The sequence below is a fragment of the Sinohyriopsis cumingii genome, chromosome 12 (assembly GCF_028554795.1).
Source record: "Sinohyriopsis cumingii isolate HCF-2022 chromosome 12, ASM2855479v2, whole genome shotgun sequence".
Lineage (NCBI taxonomy): Eukaryota > Metazoa > Mollusca > Bivalvia > Unionida > Unionidae > Sinohyriopsis > Sinohyriopsis cumingii.
In genome coordinates, this window is record NC_142972.1 from 64,030,346 (window position 1) to 64,046,791 (window position 16,446).

General features: G+C 32.6%; 1 protein-coding gene across 1 annotated transcript in view; it reads right to left on the minus strand.

Moving 5' to 3' along the window:
* Nucleotides 1–808: 808 nt before the first annotated feature.
* LOC149786595 (alpha-mannosidase 2C1-like) overlaps nt 809–16,446 on the minus strand; it is a 77,854-nt gene continuing 62,216 nt past the window's right edge. The window contains 9 exon segments of the mRNA XM_089977095.1: nt 809–5,222; nt 6,700–6,803; nt 7,456–7,607; nt 8,815–8,894; nt 9,970–10,079; nt 11,404–11,547; nt 12,104–12,190; nt 13,120–13,189; nt 15,046–15,150. Of these exon segments, the coding sequence (XP_089833221.1) occupies nt 5,096–5,222; nt 6,700–6,803; nt 7,456–7,607; nt 8,815–8,894; nt 9,970–10,079; nt 11,404–11,547; nt 12,104–12,190; nt 13,120–13,189; nt 15,046–15,150 (979 nt within the window). The 3' untranslated portion in view covers nt 809–5,095.

Sequence of the window (16,446 nt, forward strand, 5' to 3'; positions counted from 1 at the left end):
TAAGTAAGTGTATTCACTTGAATTAGGTGAAAATCAATTTAAAGGCAATTAGCTATTAAATAGCTGAAAATTAGGATTTATTACCATGGATTCACATAACATTTTTACTGATCCTGCCCAAATTTTCTAGATTGGCTCACTTTCGTATTTGTCTGACCACCATGACTGCTTGGCATCTTGAAATCCTATCACTGCTCCTTTTCAATGGATTTCTACATTCAGAATGGGCTTTCAGCAAGACTTGTAATAATGTCTGCTTCTTCCTGAATGAAAATGGTGCCAGTCTTATCTCTGGTATTGTTTCCCTAGTGGATAATTTGAAATACTCAGCAGTTACAAGAAAGAACTTGTCTTGAATTCCAAAAATTCTTTTCAGCCAGTAGCGTGTCAGTCTCTTCAGGATATATTTATATTCAAGTTAAAAAGATTGTTTAACCTCTCTTTAAAAAGACTGTATCTATATTTTCCCTGACTTTGTTATTATTATTTATACAACTCAGTCAGTATGATGATTGATAACAAGGGTGTTATACCGGGTAATTAACTGGGTGCCACATCAGGAGGATCCACCAGGATTTAGAATTCAAGATTATGTTTCATCATGAGGTTTATTGTTATCTTTTTTCCTCATACACGTATAGTGTTTGGTATACAGTAAAACCTGTTATCAGAGACTGTCCATTATGCCAAAGAGCAAAATGGTCTCTCAAGACAGGTGGTCTCTCATAGCAGGTTTGTACAAAAGAACCCATTTCCAAGGTCTAGTTTCAGAACAATTCAATAAAAAAATAACCACAATCACTGTACATATATTCTATTCTTTAATAACAGTTCTTGCTAAAATATTGTATACGTTCATTTGAAAACAAAATTATATAGCAGTAAGGATATACTTCTCTCATTAAACATGAAATCATTTACATTTGAAGATCATATGTACATGTATTAGCATATGAACTCGTTTCTGATTTACTCCTTTTCCTTTATAACATTAAATTTGTTTACCAATGTTTTAATCTCTGTCTTATGAGTGGTCTGCTCTTTTTCACTTCTTTCAGTTACAATAATTATTTTATCAAGTTTCAAAATTTGTCTCTTTTACTTGAAGGTTCGCCCATTGTTATCAGGGTTCTAGGTGTTAAAATTATTAGTGCTCAATTGTATTAATGACTGTAAAAATGGTTTTGACTGGGCTTTGGAAAAATATTAAATCTCTTTATATGTTTATTGCATATCTAACAATTAATGAAATAAAAAGAAACAGTTATCTCATCCAGAAACAGAACAGCTTAGTTCAAAGAAGACATACAGGGATTAACTCTATACACCAAGTCTGTAACCCGATTTGCACCATTCTGAATAGACAACAGCTTGGTGACTGGGATATAATCACTAGAACGTAATGGAAAAACAACAAATATCACAAGTCTTTAATAGTATCAATTGAATCCCGCAAACTATTATCTCTTGCTGGTTTCATAGCCAAAGACATTATTCACCCCCATGTAATACGGATTAGCTCTAAAGGACACATAGTACTAATCGTATGGGAAAATGGGAACCAGCCTGGAAATGGGTGAACATAAAATAGAGTATACATGGGTTTGACTGGCCAAGATTGGTTAATAATATGTTATTTTTTAGGCAAAGAATCTTTTGAGACCTTATCCTAGTTGTACCCAGAGACATTGTTTTATTGATGTAATTTCAGTCCTTGAACAGTCTTCAGCATGGAACAGTCATTACTAAAATTAGCACCTGACTCTTTAGTCGAGAAGTGAAAGCACATGTTTCAAACATGTGTAGGACCAGAAAATGCCACAGCTCGTATTCTTTCTCTGCACAGAAACTGACATGGACATTAGCCTGGTTCTATACTGCAGCATCTATCACCAATAGCAAGAATCCTGTTTTTGTTCTTTTTATGTTTGTTTAACAGTCATTACTAATCAGGCATTCATTGTTACAAATGATTTCAAATATGTCAGTGGTATCTGTCTATGTTCTTGCAATATTTTCGTCCATGGAGATACTGAGTTTCACTCATACATACGGACGCAAGAAGGATTGAAGATTTTGGTAGCCACCCCCATTATTTTTTTTTTTTAGAACAGTATATGGTCATTTTAATAAAGGTCGGAGTTTATCTCCATTTTAGTGATGCGGTCATTCATGGCAGGTATGACTTGATGTAACATTAAGTTTCCTAGGCCAGCTGGTAAGCAGCTATGCCATGCCACCACTTCACACTCGCATTAAATTCCAACTTTTCAATACACAATTGACTCTGACCCTACTATCCTTCAACACAAATGTCCAAATATCAATAATAAGCTGGGAAAGGTCAGGGGAAACTCGGACTATGCTACAAATTGATCAAAACTTCAACACGTGTGACAATAATAGGAGAATATGTGATGATGCAATGTACATGAGGAATTAGACTGAGGATAGAGTAATCTTGTGTTGAACCTTTTATGTTATTTTTATTTTTGCTAAATAGCTACACTAAATACATTAACAACAAACTACTACTGATAATAATAATATATGTGAATATAGTACTGGTAATATAATGATAGTACTACAACTAAAAGGCTAATGGTATTTGGTGCACAGTACATGCACTTGTCATGAACCAAGATTGAGAGCTGAACCTGCCTTCAGAGTCCTCTGTCTACATAAGGCCATTTTGACCTTCTCCCATTAATGGCTGATAAAGATTATGATAACAATACACTGCCAAGATGGCTGACAAAGATTATGATAACAATACACTGCCAAGATGGCTGACAAAGATTATGATAACAATACACTGCCAAGATGGCTGACAAAGATTATGATAACAATACACTGCCAAGATGGCTGACAAAGATTATGATAACAATACACTGCCAAGATGGCTGACAAAGATTATGATAACCTCAGACAGCTCATATTATGTGAAGAGTTCAAGAACTGCATCCATAGTGACATCAAGAGCTATCTTGATGAGCAGAAAGTCAAAACTTTGGAAAATGATGCTTGCACAGCTGATGATTATTCCTCGACTCACAAAGTTTCATTTGTCAGTAAATTTCTTCCTTTACACGCTTTTGGTAAAAGATCATCAGACTCTCTTGAATACTTCAAACTCTCCATCTAGTGCAACTTTAAGAAATCAAAGTTCTGATAAGACTAATCAGAAATCCTTATCTTGTCCTATGCACACTTATTGTAAAAGGAAAGGGCATGTAATTTCTGATAGCTACAGATTTAAAAAATAAGCAACAAAATAAAGAAAGAACTATTCCAAATGTTCTTATTTCTAAGAGGTCTAGTTCATGATCTTGTATTGAAAGCAACACATTTGTTGGGTCAAATATTAAGGAGATTTATGAACCATTTCATGTTGAAAGGTTCTATATCACTTATTGGTGATTCTGTCAATCCTATCCCTGTTTAAATATTAAGGGAAACAGGAACTTCTTAGATTCTCCTGTTATCACATATTTTGCCTTTCTCAGAGAAGTCTTTTTCCAGTGACAGTGTTTTTATTCAGGAAGTAGAGCACAACTATGTTAATGTTCTCCATTGTGTCAATTTGACATCAGACTTGGTCCCAGGACTCGTAACTGTTTGAGTAGTGACTTCTTGACCTCTTGATCATATTCATTTATTACCAGAGAATGAGCTAGCTGAATATAATATCTTGGTTAATCCGTTTGAAACTAACAAGTTTTGTTTGAATCATAAGATGATCCAATTGAGAGTGATATCCCATATCTGTATCATTCTAATTCAGTTACCAGTGCTATAGCAAAGAGAGCTTGTGAGAATGATTTTAATTTGGAAATTATTCATTTAGATGACACATTTATTGTCAGTTTTTTGATGAGATTTTAATGAGATTAAAGTAAGAATAAAAATATTGTGCATTTAACATATTTTCCTAAAAATCTACATTTAATTAATGTTGCTCTGTTGAAGTTCACTATAAATCAGATATGTAATATGTTACCTACACATCATACACCACTTGGGATCTGTACATTTTGTTAAAAAGAATTTCACTAACAAGATAAATTATATGGGAATCGAGTGTCAGCACATATGCACCTAAATCAGTACCTTATTACAACCAGAATTTTTTAAAATCCTGAGACAATCATATCCAAACGATTTCTCATTATATTTAATGTCTACAACTGTACATAATCAAAGAAGTTGCTCTGACTCATTTTAATTGCTTGTAATCCATCAAAAAAGAATATTTATGCCATTTGTTACATTTTCCATAACCATACACTACACTGAAACAACTAGCTGTATAAATCAGTGATGTCCTAAAATTTTGATAAAAAAATTTCTTGGCTATGGTGTTGTGCTTTTAGTGCAGTAAAACGTTTTAAAGCCAAAATGCAGTACATCATGAGAAATAAACAAAATATCTGTCAAAATCATTTTGGTAGCTTGTAATTTGTGTCATTACTATTATAAATTTTGGCTATGTCATTAAGATGTATGATTGTATCCCTAAAGCCTTACAGCAACTCATTAATTGACAAAATGTACTGCATGCTTTGAGAGAGCAAGCAAATCATGATGTAAAAAATATCCAACTTTTCCATGATGAATTTCTAAATTACTAAAGGTAATAAAAACTGCCTTCTTGATACACATTCAAGTACCTTGTTTTTAGAGGCTGTTGGAAATTAATGATGATGACACTTGGAAATGACTAAATTAAAATTACTGACTATGACAGTTGGAAATGACTTAATTAAAATTAATGATGATGATTCTGGAAAGTCTGCATCTGATACTGGTACCAGTAGTGATCATTCAGCCATTCAAGCATAAAGAATGCACATTAAAATAGATTCACCATGCTACTAATGCCTCCAACCAACAAATAATACAATTTTAAAAAAATAATTTAAAATGCCCAAAGTGAAAAAAATTATTGAACTTATATACCTGAGCAGCAAGTTGAAAGAAAATGTCCATCAGTTCAAAATTACTAGAATGAAATTAGTTAGTACTGTGGAGGAATTTACTGTAATGTTCATAACTGTATTGGTTTAATAAACCAGTGATACATCCACAGAAAATATTAAATGGTGATTCTCAAGGTAAGTATCTGGAATGGACACAGGGTACATGTGATAGAGCGGCCTGCAGTTCCAAGGTTTAGACTGTCAGATTCTATGGTTTGGTCAGTTTCCTCTAGGCTATTACATCTGTAAAAGTCATGTATGACATTTAATTACTAGAAAATGGCAAGATAAAGAAACAGTTTTAGGAAATGTTAATTTGCATATTTGTATCAACTGTTTAATATAATTAATCTATCTACTCAACCAAAGAGACAAATACTTGTTTAAGAACACTAGTATACATTGATTATAGTCAAGAAATGTTTCATACACAAACATATAACAGTGATGAACTTAATAACCAATCTTAGTTCAAACTTTCCTATCCTTTTCAAAACATTATCATTTCATCAATAAGTTTCGTGTGAGTGATCTATATCCAGAGACATTTAAATGACTCCCCAATATGGTTAAAATTGCTTCCACAAAAATAGAAACTAAAGTTGCTGTGCAGATTCAAAATTGTGTTAGATATCTTAAAAACATAAGCATGAAACATTACTGCTACTATTCTCTTTATCAAAATAAGTGTCCCAGTGAGATCTTTGTAAAATAGCCTCAATAAGTCACTGATTTGTTTCCCAGTGAAGTTTTATAATACCATCTCAACAAGTCTCTGATCTGTTTCTCAGTGAACTCATTGTAAAACTACCAGTATCTCAATAAATCTGATCTATGTCTCAGTGAAGTCCTTGTTAAAATTTATAATCTCAACAAGTCTCTCATTTATATCTCAGTGATGCACTTGTAAAACTATATAAACAAATCCCTGAACTGTGTCTTGATTAACCCATAGAAAAATGATCTCAGCAAGTCTCTAATCTGTGTTTTAGTGAGCTCATTGTAAACTATCTCAACAAGTCTCTGACCTGTCTCAGTGCACTCATTGTAAAACTATCTCAAGACATATGTTATCTGTGTCTCAGTTACATTCCTGTAACAAACATCTCAACAAGACATTCTGATCTGTTTCAATGAAGTCCTTATAAAACTATATAAACAAATCTGATCTGTCTCTCAGTTACCTCATGTAAAACTATCTCAACAAACCTCTAATCTGTGTCTCAGTGACCTCATTTTAAACCTGCCTCAGCAAGTCTCTGACCTATGTCTTAGTGAGCTCCTTGTGAAACTAACAGTAAATAAGCAAATCTCCAATCTCTTTCACAGTGAGGTCCTTGTAAAATTATAGAAAATCTCTGACCTACACCTATGAGCTAATTGTAATATTTTCTCAACAATTATCTGTTCTGTGTCTAAGTCAGGTCCTTGTAAAACTATCTCGTCAAGTAATCAGAGTATTGTTTACTGAGCATTTTCAAATGCACTACACTTCTGAAGCTTTCATAAATTAAAAAAATACAACAAAGGTAACTGACACTCCAAAAATATTTTGAATGCCTGTATGCCTTTCAAGAACAGATCTATTTTATAAAAGAAAAAATAGTTCTCAGATAGTTGCAAGTCTGTGCATGGTCAAGTCAAAGTACCACATTGTTCTGTGGCTTACATTTCCTAATGCTATGAAGAAGCATCTGGCTACAGAATATGTACTGCTTACCTAACAACCTGTTTAAAGTCAAATGATGTTGTAAGTGTTGCCTGAGCTCGACCTCCAAATGCTTCATACATCCTCAAAATCAGGTCACCTTGTCCATCTTCACTCTATAACAATGAATGAAATAACATTAATTTACAACTATAAGACTAAGTGTAACTGTGTCATTTTTAAAGGAGTTTTACACATTTGTAAGGACTATGTTGCTGCTAGAAATTTAAACATGCAATATAATAATAATGAGGACTTTGTATAGCACCTAATCTTTAGAAGCTCTAAGCGCTTTACAACATTAGACAACACCTACACGATAAAAACATAAAATAATATTATTACAAAAACAAACACCATGAAATTAGACAAACATTAAAAAAAAAAAACTTGCTGACAATATTTCAGGTAGGAAACATTATCAGGTCTTTAAGTTTGTTCTTGCAGTTGAAATAAGTCAGTTTTGAGAGCCCTCTTGAATGTGACCACTGAGTGTGTCTTTGTGTCTAAGTTCAGTGGGCAATTCATTCCACGTTAATGGGCCCTGGTATGCAAAAGAACGCTGTCCATATGACTTTGTTTTCATAGTGGGAATAATAAGTATACGACTGTCAGAAGAGGAGCATTGGTCCATTGAAAGTAAGGGATCTTCTTTTAATATTATTGTGTTTTTAAATCATTAATGAAGGTAAAAAAGATAATGTTCCCTCAAAATTTTAGTAATGAGTTATCAGCCAGTAAGACATCTAAATGTGTCATAGAAAGTACCATTTTCACAGTTTCAAGGACAACTTGTCTTGTTGACAGTGACAGGTAGCTGGAGGTATCTAAGACATCTGGCATCACTTTCATTTTGCAAAGTGATAATGGGCAATTGAGGTTATATGCCTCCTGTATCACACCTGCTTCTTGATAACTACCTGCAATACAATTTTGCAGAATAATGAATTAATAATTTGTATGGATATAACTTGATGTTACAAAATTATTGATGTCTAATAAGAGTGACACATATACATTATTATCACTGCTAGGTTACATCAAGTTGTCGGATCAGAAATTCCAAACAATGACTCAGCGTTTCTGATGCTAACAACCATGTGATCTAGCAATCAAGATCATATTACAGTGATAATTATATTTTTGTTAGACATCTATCAAATTTAAGATAATTTAATAAATCCCTATGTCTAAATGAAAAGGAAGAGAAATTGCATAAATGTTCAACCTTTTGTAATATGAACTTCATGTTAAATCATTAAAAGAACTGCAATGGACAAAATGTTGGAACTTGGTGATACAGATTTGTTACAGAGAATATTTACTAATTTTTTGTATTTCAAGTAAAGATATGGCATAGTTGTTCACACTTATTCAGTTGTATCCTGGAAACCTTGAGCAAAACAATGAGAGTTTGGTTATAAAGAATCAGAAAATATTCATGCTATTTTCCTACCTCTTGTAATTATGGCAAAATTCAGACTCTACCTTGAGCGAAAAAACTGTTAGGTACATAACAAAAGGATTTACAAACTAGAGACTGAAACAAACCACACCAAGACAGTATGTTAGAATGTGTGTAATTTCTCCTGGCTTTTAAATCCTTGCATTACCCAACATCAATGTCAGATATTTGTTTTATTACATAATTGCTTAATGCTTTTTTTCCTTTGAACTGCATTCACTTGCAAACTCACAAACTGAGATAATGACATGATAAGATTTTATAGTTTCTCTGAAAAAATAACTTGTAAAATTGCACTCAAGTCAAGAGAAAAAGGGTTTTCAAAGGGGAACCTGTATCATCAAGCAGATGAAATAGCATGAAAATAAGCTGGCGCAGAGTCCAGTATATCGTTCATCACACACAGTGTTGCATATCATAATTTACATCAACTGTTAAGTAGTTCATTTTGATATGTGCAAGGTGTACATAGCCCACTCATAAATGACTTGTGATCGGCAAAGTAACATGAATAACGTTGCTTTCTCTGCCACAGTTTCACTATGTAATGATTTGTATCGAATGAAGACTTTTCTAACTAGAAAAGACTTAACAGAAGAATCAGATAATTACAGAGCATGTTAACAACATGATAAAGAGGCAATTACATGACTACTACATACCAAGGTGAGGCATCAGTGCATATCTGAAACTGTGTTCTCCCATGTCAGCAGCAGCATCGGGTGTTTTAGGCGACCTGAGCCTGGATGACGAAATTTGTATACATACAAGAGGAATTTTGCCACATTTATTAGATTGTATATATCCACACTGATACAATTACCTTTTAGCCATGTAAAATACATTTCCCAATTACATCTGCTGAACATGATTTTGTATTATCACCATCAAATTAAGTTTTGAAGAACAAATTGAAACATTTAGTTTAGAAAAATGAAACTTCAACCCAAAGTTCTAAAATTACATGCACAATAAAGTAACATCATTTTATATACAGCTATCATAATGTATGTACATAATTTAGATGTCATGTGTATTTATGTTTATCTTAATACAAGCTGACAGAGAGATTTAAGCTGACATTCAAAGTGTATTTCAAACAAAAATGCAATGAACACCACATAAAAATGAAAGAAAAATGAATGTAGAAAAAAACGTCACTGAATGTAGCAATATCTTCATGAAACTAATGAATATATTATCAATAACTGAAAGAGAAAATGCAAAATAAAAAAATGACTATGCATAAATCATATTTTCCTTGTAGTCACGACAACAAACAATATTTGGTTCTTTTAATCCCATAATCATGATAATTCTTACTTACCTCAAGTGCAATCCATCCACAAAGTTTAGTTCTGGTCTCTGATGTAGAACTAATGTTATTATATGGAAACAACTTGTCTTCCTTCAGTGTGATAGTGACTTATACAATTGACCTTTACACCCCAAAATCTACTCATTTCTTTACTTAATCAAAAACTGACTTGAAAAGTCTGACAAAGATAGATGCTATAGAACTGACATTATCATGCAGACAAGAAAAGAGTAATGGACAGATGGACAGATAGAAAGGGTCATACCACACTATGAGCCAACAAAAGCATTTAAAGACTACTCAAGGACAATATTATCCAGTTATACAACAAATATATGCCTCCTTAAAGAAAACAAACAAATATAATATAATATAATATAATATAATATAATATAATATAATGTAATATAATATAATATAATATAATGTAATATAGTATAATATAATATAATAAAATATGATATAACATAACATAATATAGCATAATATTGCAACTTACAAAGACAGTCTCAGTATGTTGTCGATGGCAGAGTATCCATATTTGCAGTCATTCAAGACAGACACACCATAACCGCACTCTGAGAGATCTGCCCATTTGTGACCACAGACCTGTAAGTACAAAAATAGCAATCCAACAAAACAACTATATTTACAGAGTTGTTTCCCCTTCATCCCATATGACTTGTTTGTGTGGCAAATGTTTAACAGGTTTCTTTCATTTTGGTCTAATTTTATTAACTATATCTGGAGACAAAAATATTTGAAAAATGGCTAATGCATAATTTTAAAATGACAACTAAAGAAATGAGACCTTTTTAAGCTTTTATTTTAGCTTCATCAATTTTGATATTGATATACAAATATTTTCAATTCTGGAACTGAGAAAGATGTGCTAAATTCAGATTCATACTGGTGTGCTAAATTCAGATTCATACTGGTGTGTTAGACTCTGATTCGTACAGATGTGTTAGATTCTGATTCATACAGATATCTCAGATTCTGATTCATACAGACGTGTCAGATTCTGATTCGTACAGATGTGTTAGATTCTGATTCATACAGATATCTCAGATTCTGATTCATACAGACGTGTCAGATTCTGATTCATACAAATGTGTTAGATTCTGATTCATACAAATGTGTTAGATTCTGATACTGATAGAGATGTGTAGATCTTGATACAGAAGTGTTACATGCTGAGACTAATACTGATGTGTTACATTTTGAGAATGATGAATGATACAGTTGTGTTACATTCTGATAATGATGCTGATGTGTTATATTCAGATAGTTATACAAGTTTGTTGGATTCTGAGAATGATACTCATGTGTTACATTCTGATACTGATACAGATTTGTTAGACTGTAACATTGATATTGATGTGTTAAATTCTAATAATGATGTGTTAAATTCTGATACTGATGCATTAAATTCTGATGCTGATGTGTTAAATTCTAATACTGATATGTTATATTCTGATATTGATACATGTTTGTTAGACTGTAACATTGATACCGCTGTGTTAAATTCTGATACTGATGTGTTAAATTCTGATACTGAGGTGTTAAATTCTGATGCTGATGTGTTAAATTCTAATACTGATATGTTATATTCTGATACTGATACATGTTTGTTAGACTGTAACATTGATACCGCTGTGTTAAATTCTGATACTGCTGTGTTAAATTCTGATACTGAGGTGTTAAATTCTGATACTGATGTGCTAGATTTATATCCTGATACAAGTGTGTTGGAATCTAATATTGATACTGATGTGTTAAAGTCTGATGATGATGTGACAGATTCTGATAAGAATACTGATGTGTGATGAATGACAACAATTTGGTCACTGGTGTTTACAAAATAGGGCTATGACCTTTTCTTACAGTTGATCAAATATGTAAAGCTATATTGACATGGGGAATGCCTGACCTCAAATCTTGCAGAGTCCCAGGATGTGTTGTAGTGATTAGGCCTCTTCAGATGCCCATATTGGATATCGTATGTAGCTTCAAAAGTGTGGACACTAGTTGGGAATTCAACCTTCAGAAACTTGTGACTTTCATGCCAGGAGACCTGCAATTAGACCATCAAAGAAAACTAAAAAAGGTAGAAAGATGCACCACACTAAATGTGTGAAATGTTGCCAAAACATTTCTTTGGAAAGAAGAATTTTTATCAAGCATATTTTTTAAATTAATTTTACAGTGATGCATTTTCCAATTATGTCTCTCAATCATGAAGTGATGAATATAACTTTTTGGGTCATAAAATGCAATTTGATAGTAGTTATAGAAAGGTAATACTGATGCCATACATATCTATTACATACTGATGCCATACATATCTATTACACACTGATGCCATACATATCTATTACATATTGATGCCATACATGCCTATTATATGCTGATGCCATGCATGTCTATTACATACTGATGTCATACATGCCTATTATATGTTGATGCCATACATGTCTATTACATACTGATGCCATGTCTATTATATACTGATGCCATACATGTCTATTACATACTGATGTCATACAAGTCAATTATATACTAATGCCATACATGTCTATTGCATACTGATGCCATACTATACTGATGTCAAACATGTCTGTTATATGTACCTGAGTTTCAAAATGGAGGCAAGGGCTCTCAGCATCCAGAATTATGTCCTGATGAAGAATGCTATCTTTGCTAATCTTCAGGGCAAACTGAAAAGGAAAAGAATAACCTAAAGAAATGGAAGATCTTAAATTTATTATGATGTTCAAAAAAATATTTATTCATACATTATAAAGCAAAAAGAAAAATTGCATGGCTTATGCAGAACAAAGTATTTCACCTTCAACCTTTGCAATAAAAAAATTGGAATTTTAACACAAAATTTGAACACAGAATATTGTTTACAATATGACAACTGCTATAAATGTTGCCAGTGGGAAAGTGCTATTTCACATCCTAACATATTGTAGCAGCAGAGACAAGAATGAAAAACATTTTGAAATTTGTAGTCTTCTTCACAGATATCTCTCTTCCTTCCCCTGATCCTTCAGAGCCTGACTATACCTATGGCCATTTAACCAATAAATCACATGGACATTATGCCTGACCTATACCTATGGCCATTTAACCAATAAATCACATGGACATTATGCCTGACCTATACATATGGCCATTTAACTAATAAATCACTTGAGCATTATGCCCGACCTATACCTATGGCCATTTAACCAATAAATAACATGGACATTATGCCCGACCTATACCTATGGCCATTTAACTAATAATTCACATGAGATTTATGCCCAACTTATACCTATGGCCATTTAACCAATAAATCACATGGACATTATGCCCGATCTATACATATGGCCCTTTAACCAATAAATCACATGGACATTATGCCCAACTTATACCTACGGCCATTTAACCAATAAATCACATGGACATTATGCCCGACCTATACCTATGGCCATTTAACCAATAAATCACATGGACATTATGCCCAACCTATACCTATGGACATTTAACCAATAAATCACATGGACATTATGCCCGACCTATACCTATGGCCATATAACCAATAAATCACATGGACATTATGCCCAACAATTATGTATTATGTTAAAAAATACTGTACCCTCACAGAAGCCCTGATAGGTCCTTTATCAATGATTCTGACAGGTTCAAGAATATCCATCACAGGTTTTCTATAGAAGAGAGAAAAACTACTTTGAAAAATTCAGTTTAATGTATACTGAATCAACGTGTAACAAATAAAATATCTTTTTAAAATGTTCTAGTGAAGAAATATAAAAATTCATGATCTTTAATAATATGTTACCAAATTTCCATGTTTTTAAAAAAGAAACAGACCTGTTCCTACATACGCATGCACACAAGGCTTGGTCAAAAAATATTAATAAATGTTGGTGTAATTCACCTTTGATTCCATGACAACCAAGAAGTCCATAATTCATACCCATTTATTACTGATAGTGTCCATATGGGCAACCAGAGTACATTTGGTGTACTTGACCTTTGATCCTCTAGCAGAGACTACAGGCAAGAGGCCATAATTCATACCTCCTCTTTACTGATGGTGTCCATATGGATATCCTATGTACATTTGGTGAATTTCCAGCCTTCAGTTTTGAAATGGTAGTGCTTATGGAAGCACAATGATCACCATACTGGAGCACGGAGATAAAAATTCATCAATGTCCTTAGCACAATCGATCATTAATATTAACTATTTGCCTAATTGGATATATCTGATTAGTTTCATACTAATTTAAAGAAAAATCATCTTAAATGAACTTTTGATATTTCTTTTTGGTCAAATAATATCCATCAAATGTTATGTATATTTGATTTAGTTATATCTGATCTAATATGTATTTATTTCAATTTAATTGTTTGCTTGTCAGTTTTAAATTGCTTTATTTTTATTTTTCATTACATGCTATTGTAATGTAAATTTATTCACAAGAGATGATACTTTTCAAAGGAAATAGTTTGACCTTGACTGTTCGTTTTGTAAACACCAGGTGTTGACCTAGATCCTGACCTTGATTCAAAATTAGTAGCAACCAGGTAAATAAGTTATATTTTTATTCTAAAATGATGAGTTGTTGTCGAGGTCATGATAGGAAATTTTAATTCTTAGAGTAAAATGATTGGTTTTCATCAGGACAACACTGGGTGTATATGATCTTTAACAAGTAAATAATTTCAACGAGGTTCTGGAACTTGATCATGTGGCCCTTATTTGCACTTTAGAATATGACATAACCTTTGTTTTGGAGAGATATTCTCAGCTTGGCTCTTAAACTGGAAGTTGTATGTTGTACTGTTTGGAGTTATTTCAAATTACTTGGATTCAAAAGCATTAATTTCTTTTTTTCCTGGAAAATACATGTGCTTATTTGAAATTGTTGAACAAGGACAGTTTTTATAAAAATTTATACAGATTTCCAACACACTGAAGTGATATTTCTTTTTTCTACAAGGAAATGTAGACTTCAACACTACAGGTTACAGCATACGTCATCATCTTCCATCTTTAATTCTTCATCGGGACACGAACATGAAATCATTAGAACATTTTGTTTTTAGGACTATTAAATTTTATTCATGGATTATTCTTGGATTATTAATGGATTTGATTCTTAAAACCTGCAAGTTCATATTTTTTTCATTTTTACAGAACTTTTCAAGGGAAATAAATTATTCTATTTTTCAAAGCTTGTTGTTTTCACTCTTTCTTGTGTTACTGTTTGTTCGATCCTAAACATGTAACATAAGACAAGTGGAATTATGAAAGTCAGATGTAGTTCAAATGCAATAATAGAGTAGGTTGAACTATTATTTCATTATAAACCTGAATTCATTTGCTTTATTTCCATTCTTCAATTCTTTCATTTTCTTCATTCCCTTAAAAATTGTTTTACTAACTTTTAATTCACAACACAAACTTATATGTGATGCTTACTTATGCAGCTGCCTATTTACATACTACCTTACTTTCTTATATGTACTTTATACCATTGTTTCGCTAACTTACCTGGTCTCCAGATGGTAGTCCATTACATCCCAGGCATCCCAGTACAGTGGAATATCATCATACATCACAAATTGGTTAGCTGGATACTTGGAGCAGACTGCATTTCTGTGTAAATATAAATCATTTATACTGAATCTAGCACTAAAAAGTTTGAGGTGATGTGAGTTCAAATAATTTCCATAATTCAAGTGAACTATAACAGAGATCCACAATGTGCAAAATTTGGTGGCAGGAATGTGGCTGATTGTACACATTAGTGTGGGTTTAATAGAGTCCATCATATCCACTGGTGTGGGATTGGAAAATCTTACAATGAAATTAGACTTTAATGGCAGGGACATGTCTCATCATGCACCTTAGTATGAAATTTATAGAATTAATTATTATCACTGGTGTGGAATTGGAAAATCCAACACAGAGTTAGAATTTTATGGAAGAACATGGCTTATTATACACATGTATATGGGATTAATATAATCCATCATTATCACTGGTGGGATTAGGAAATCCCACCAGTGAGTTAGTATTTTCTGACAGGAAGATGACTCATTCTATATGGAATTACAATATATTAGTATCCATAATATTTTCTTGTGTGGGACTGAGAAATCCCATCACAGAGTTACAATTTAGTGGCAGTACTAAGGTTCATTATCCTCTATAATGTGGGATCATTATTGTCCATTATATATCATGGTGTGGGACTGGGAAATCCCACCACAGAGTTAAAATTTAATGTCAGTATTAAGGCTCATTATATTCACTAATGTGGGATCATTTGTGTCCATCATATTTTATGGCATGGGACTGGGAAATCAATGATGATGGAAATGGGGAGACTTTTTGCTACTTTATGTGTACTATGCTTGCAACAGAAGGACTTGTGATACAAGATAGCAGTCACTTGATGGAAGATAGAGATATCCTCCACCAGTGTTCTATGATGGAAAACATGATCATATACATATAGGAATGTGAAAAAGGGAAATCCCACTATAATGGGCATTCTAGACTGAAACATCACAGCTAAAATTATTTTAAAAAAGCCAATATTCAAAGCACACCATGACCATATGTCATGGTCAAGAATTTGTTTTGCTTCAACATTTATGAAAGATAAGAAACACTGAAAATATTATGAACATGAAAGCAATAGTGTAATGACTGTATCTGATGTAACAGTGATACATGTAAATTTACAAAGCATATATTATATCCATCCAAGGAATACTTAGCAACACCTAAATTCAATCCAATGATGTTTGCAAATGTGAGAAAGGTAAAAGCATTAAAGTCAAAGAAACTAAAATCTAAACAATGGTGCACATGTTCTCTTAAAGCACACATATCAATAAAAAACATTAATAGTTATTTATCCATGAATAACATTAGTAGCTATTT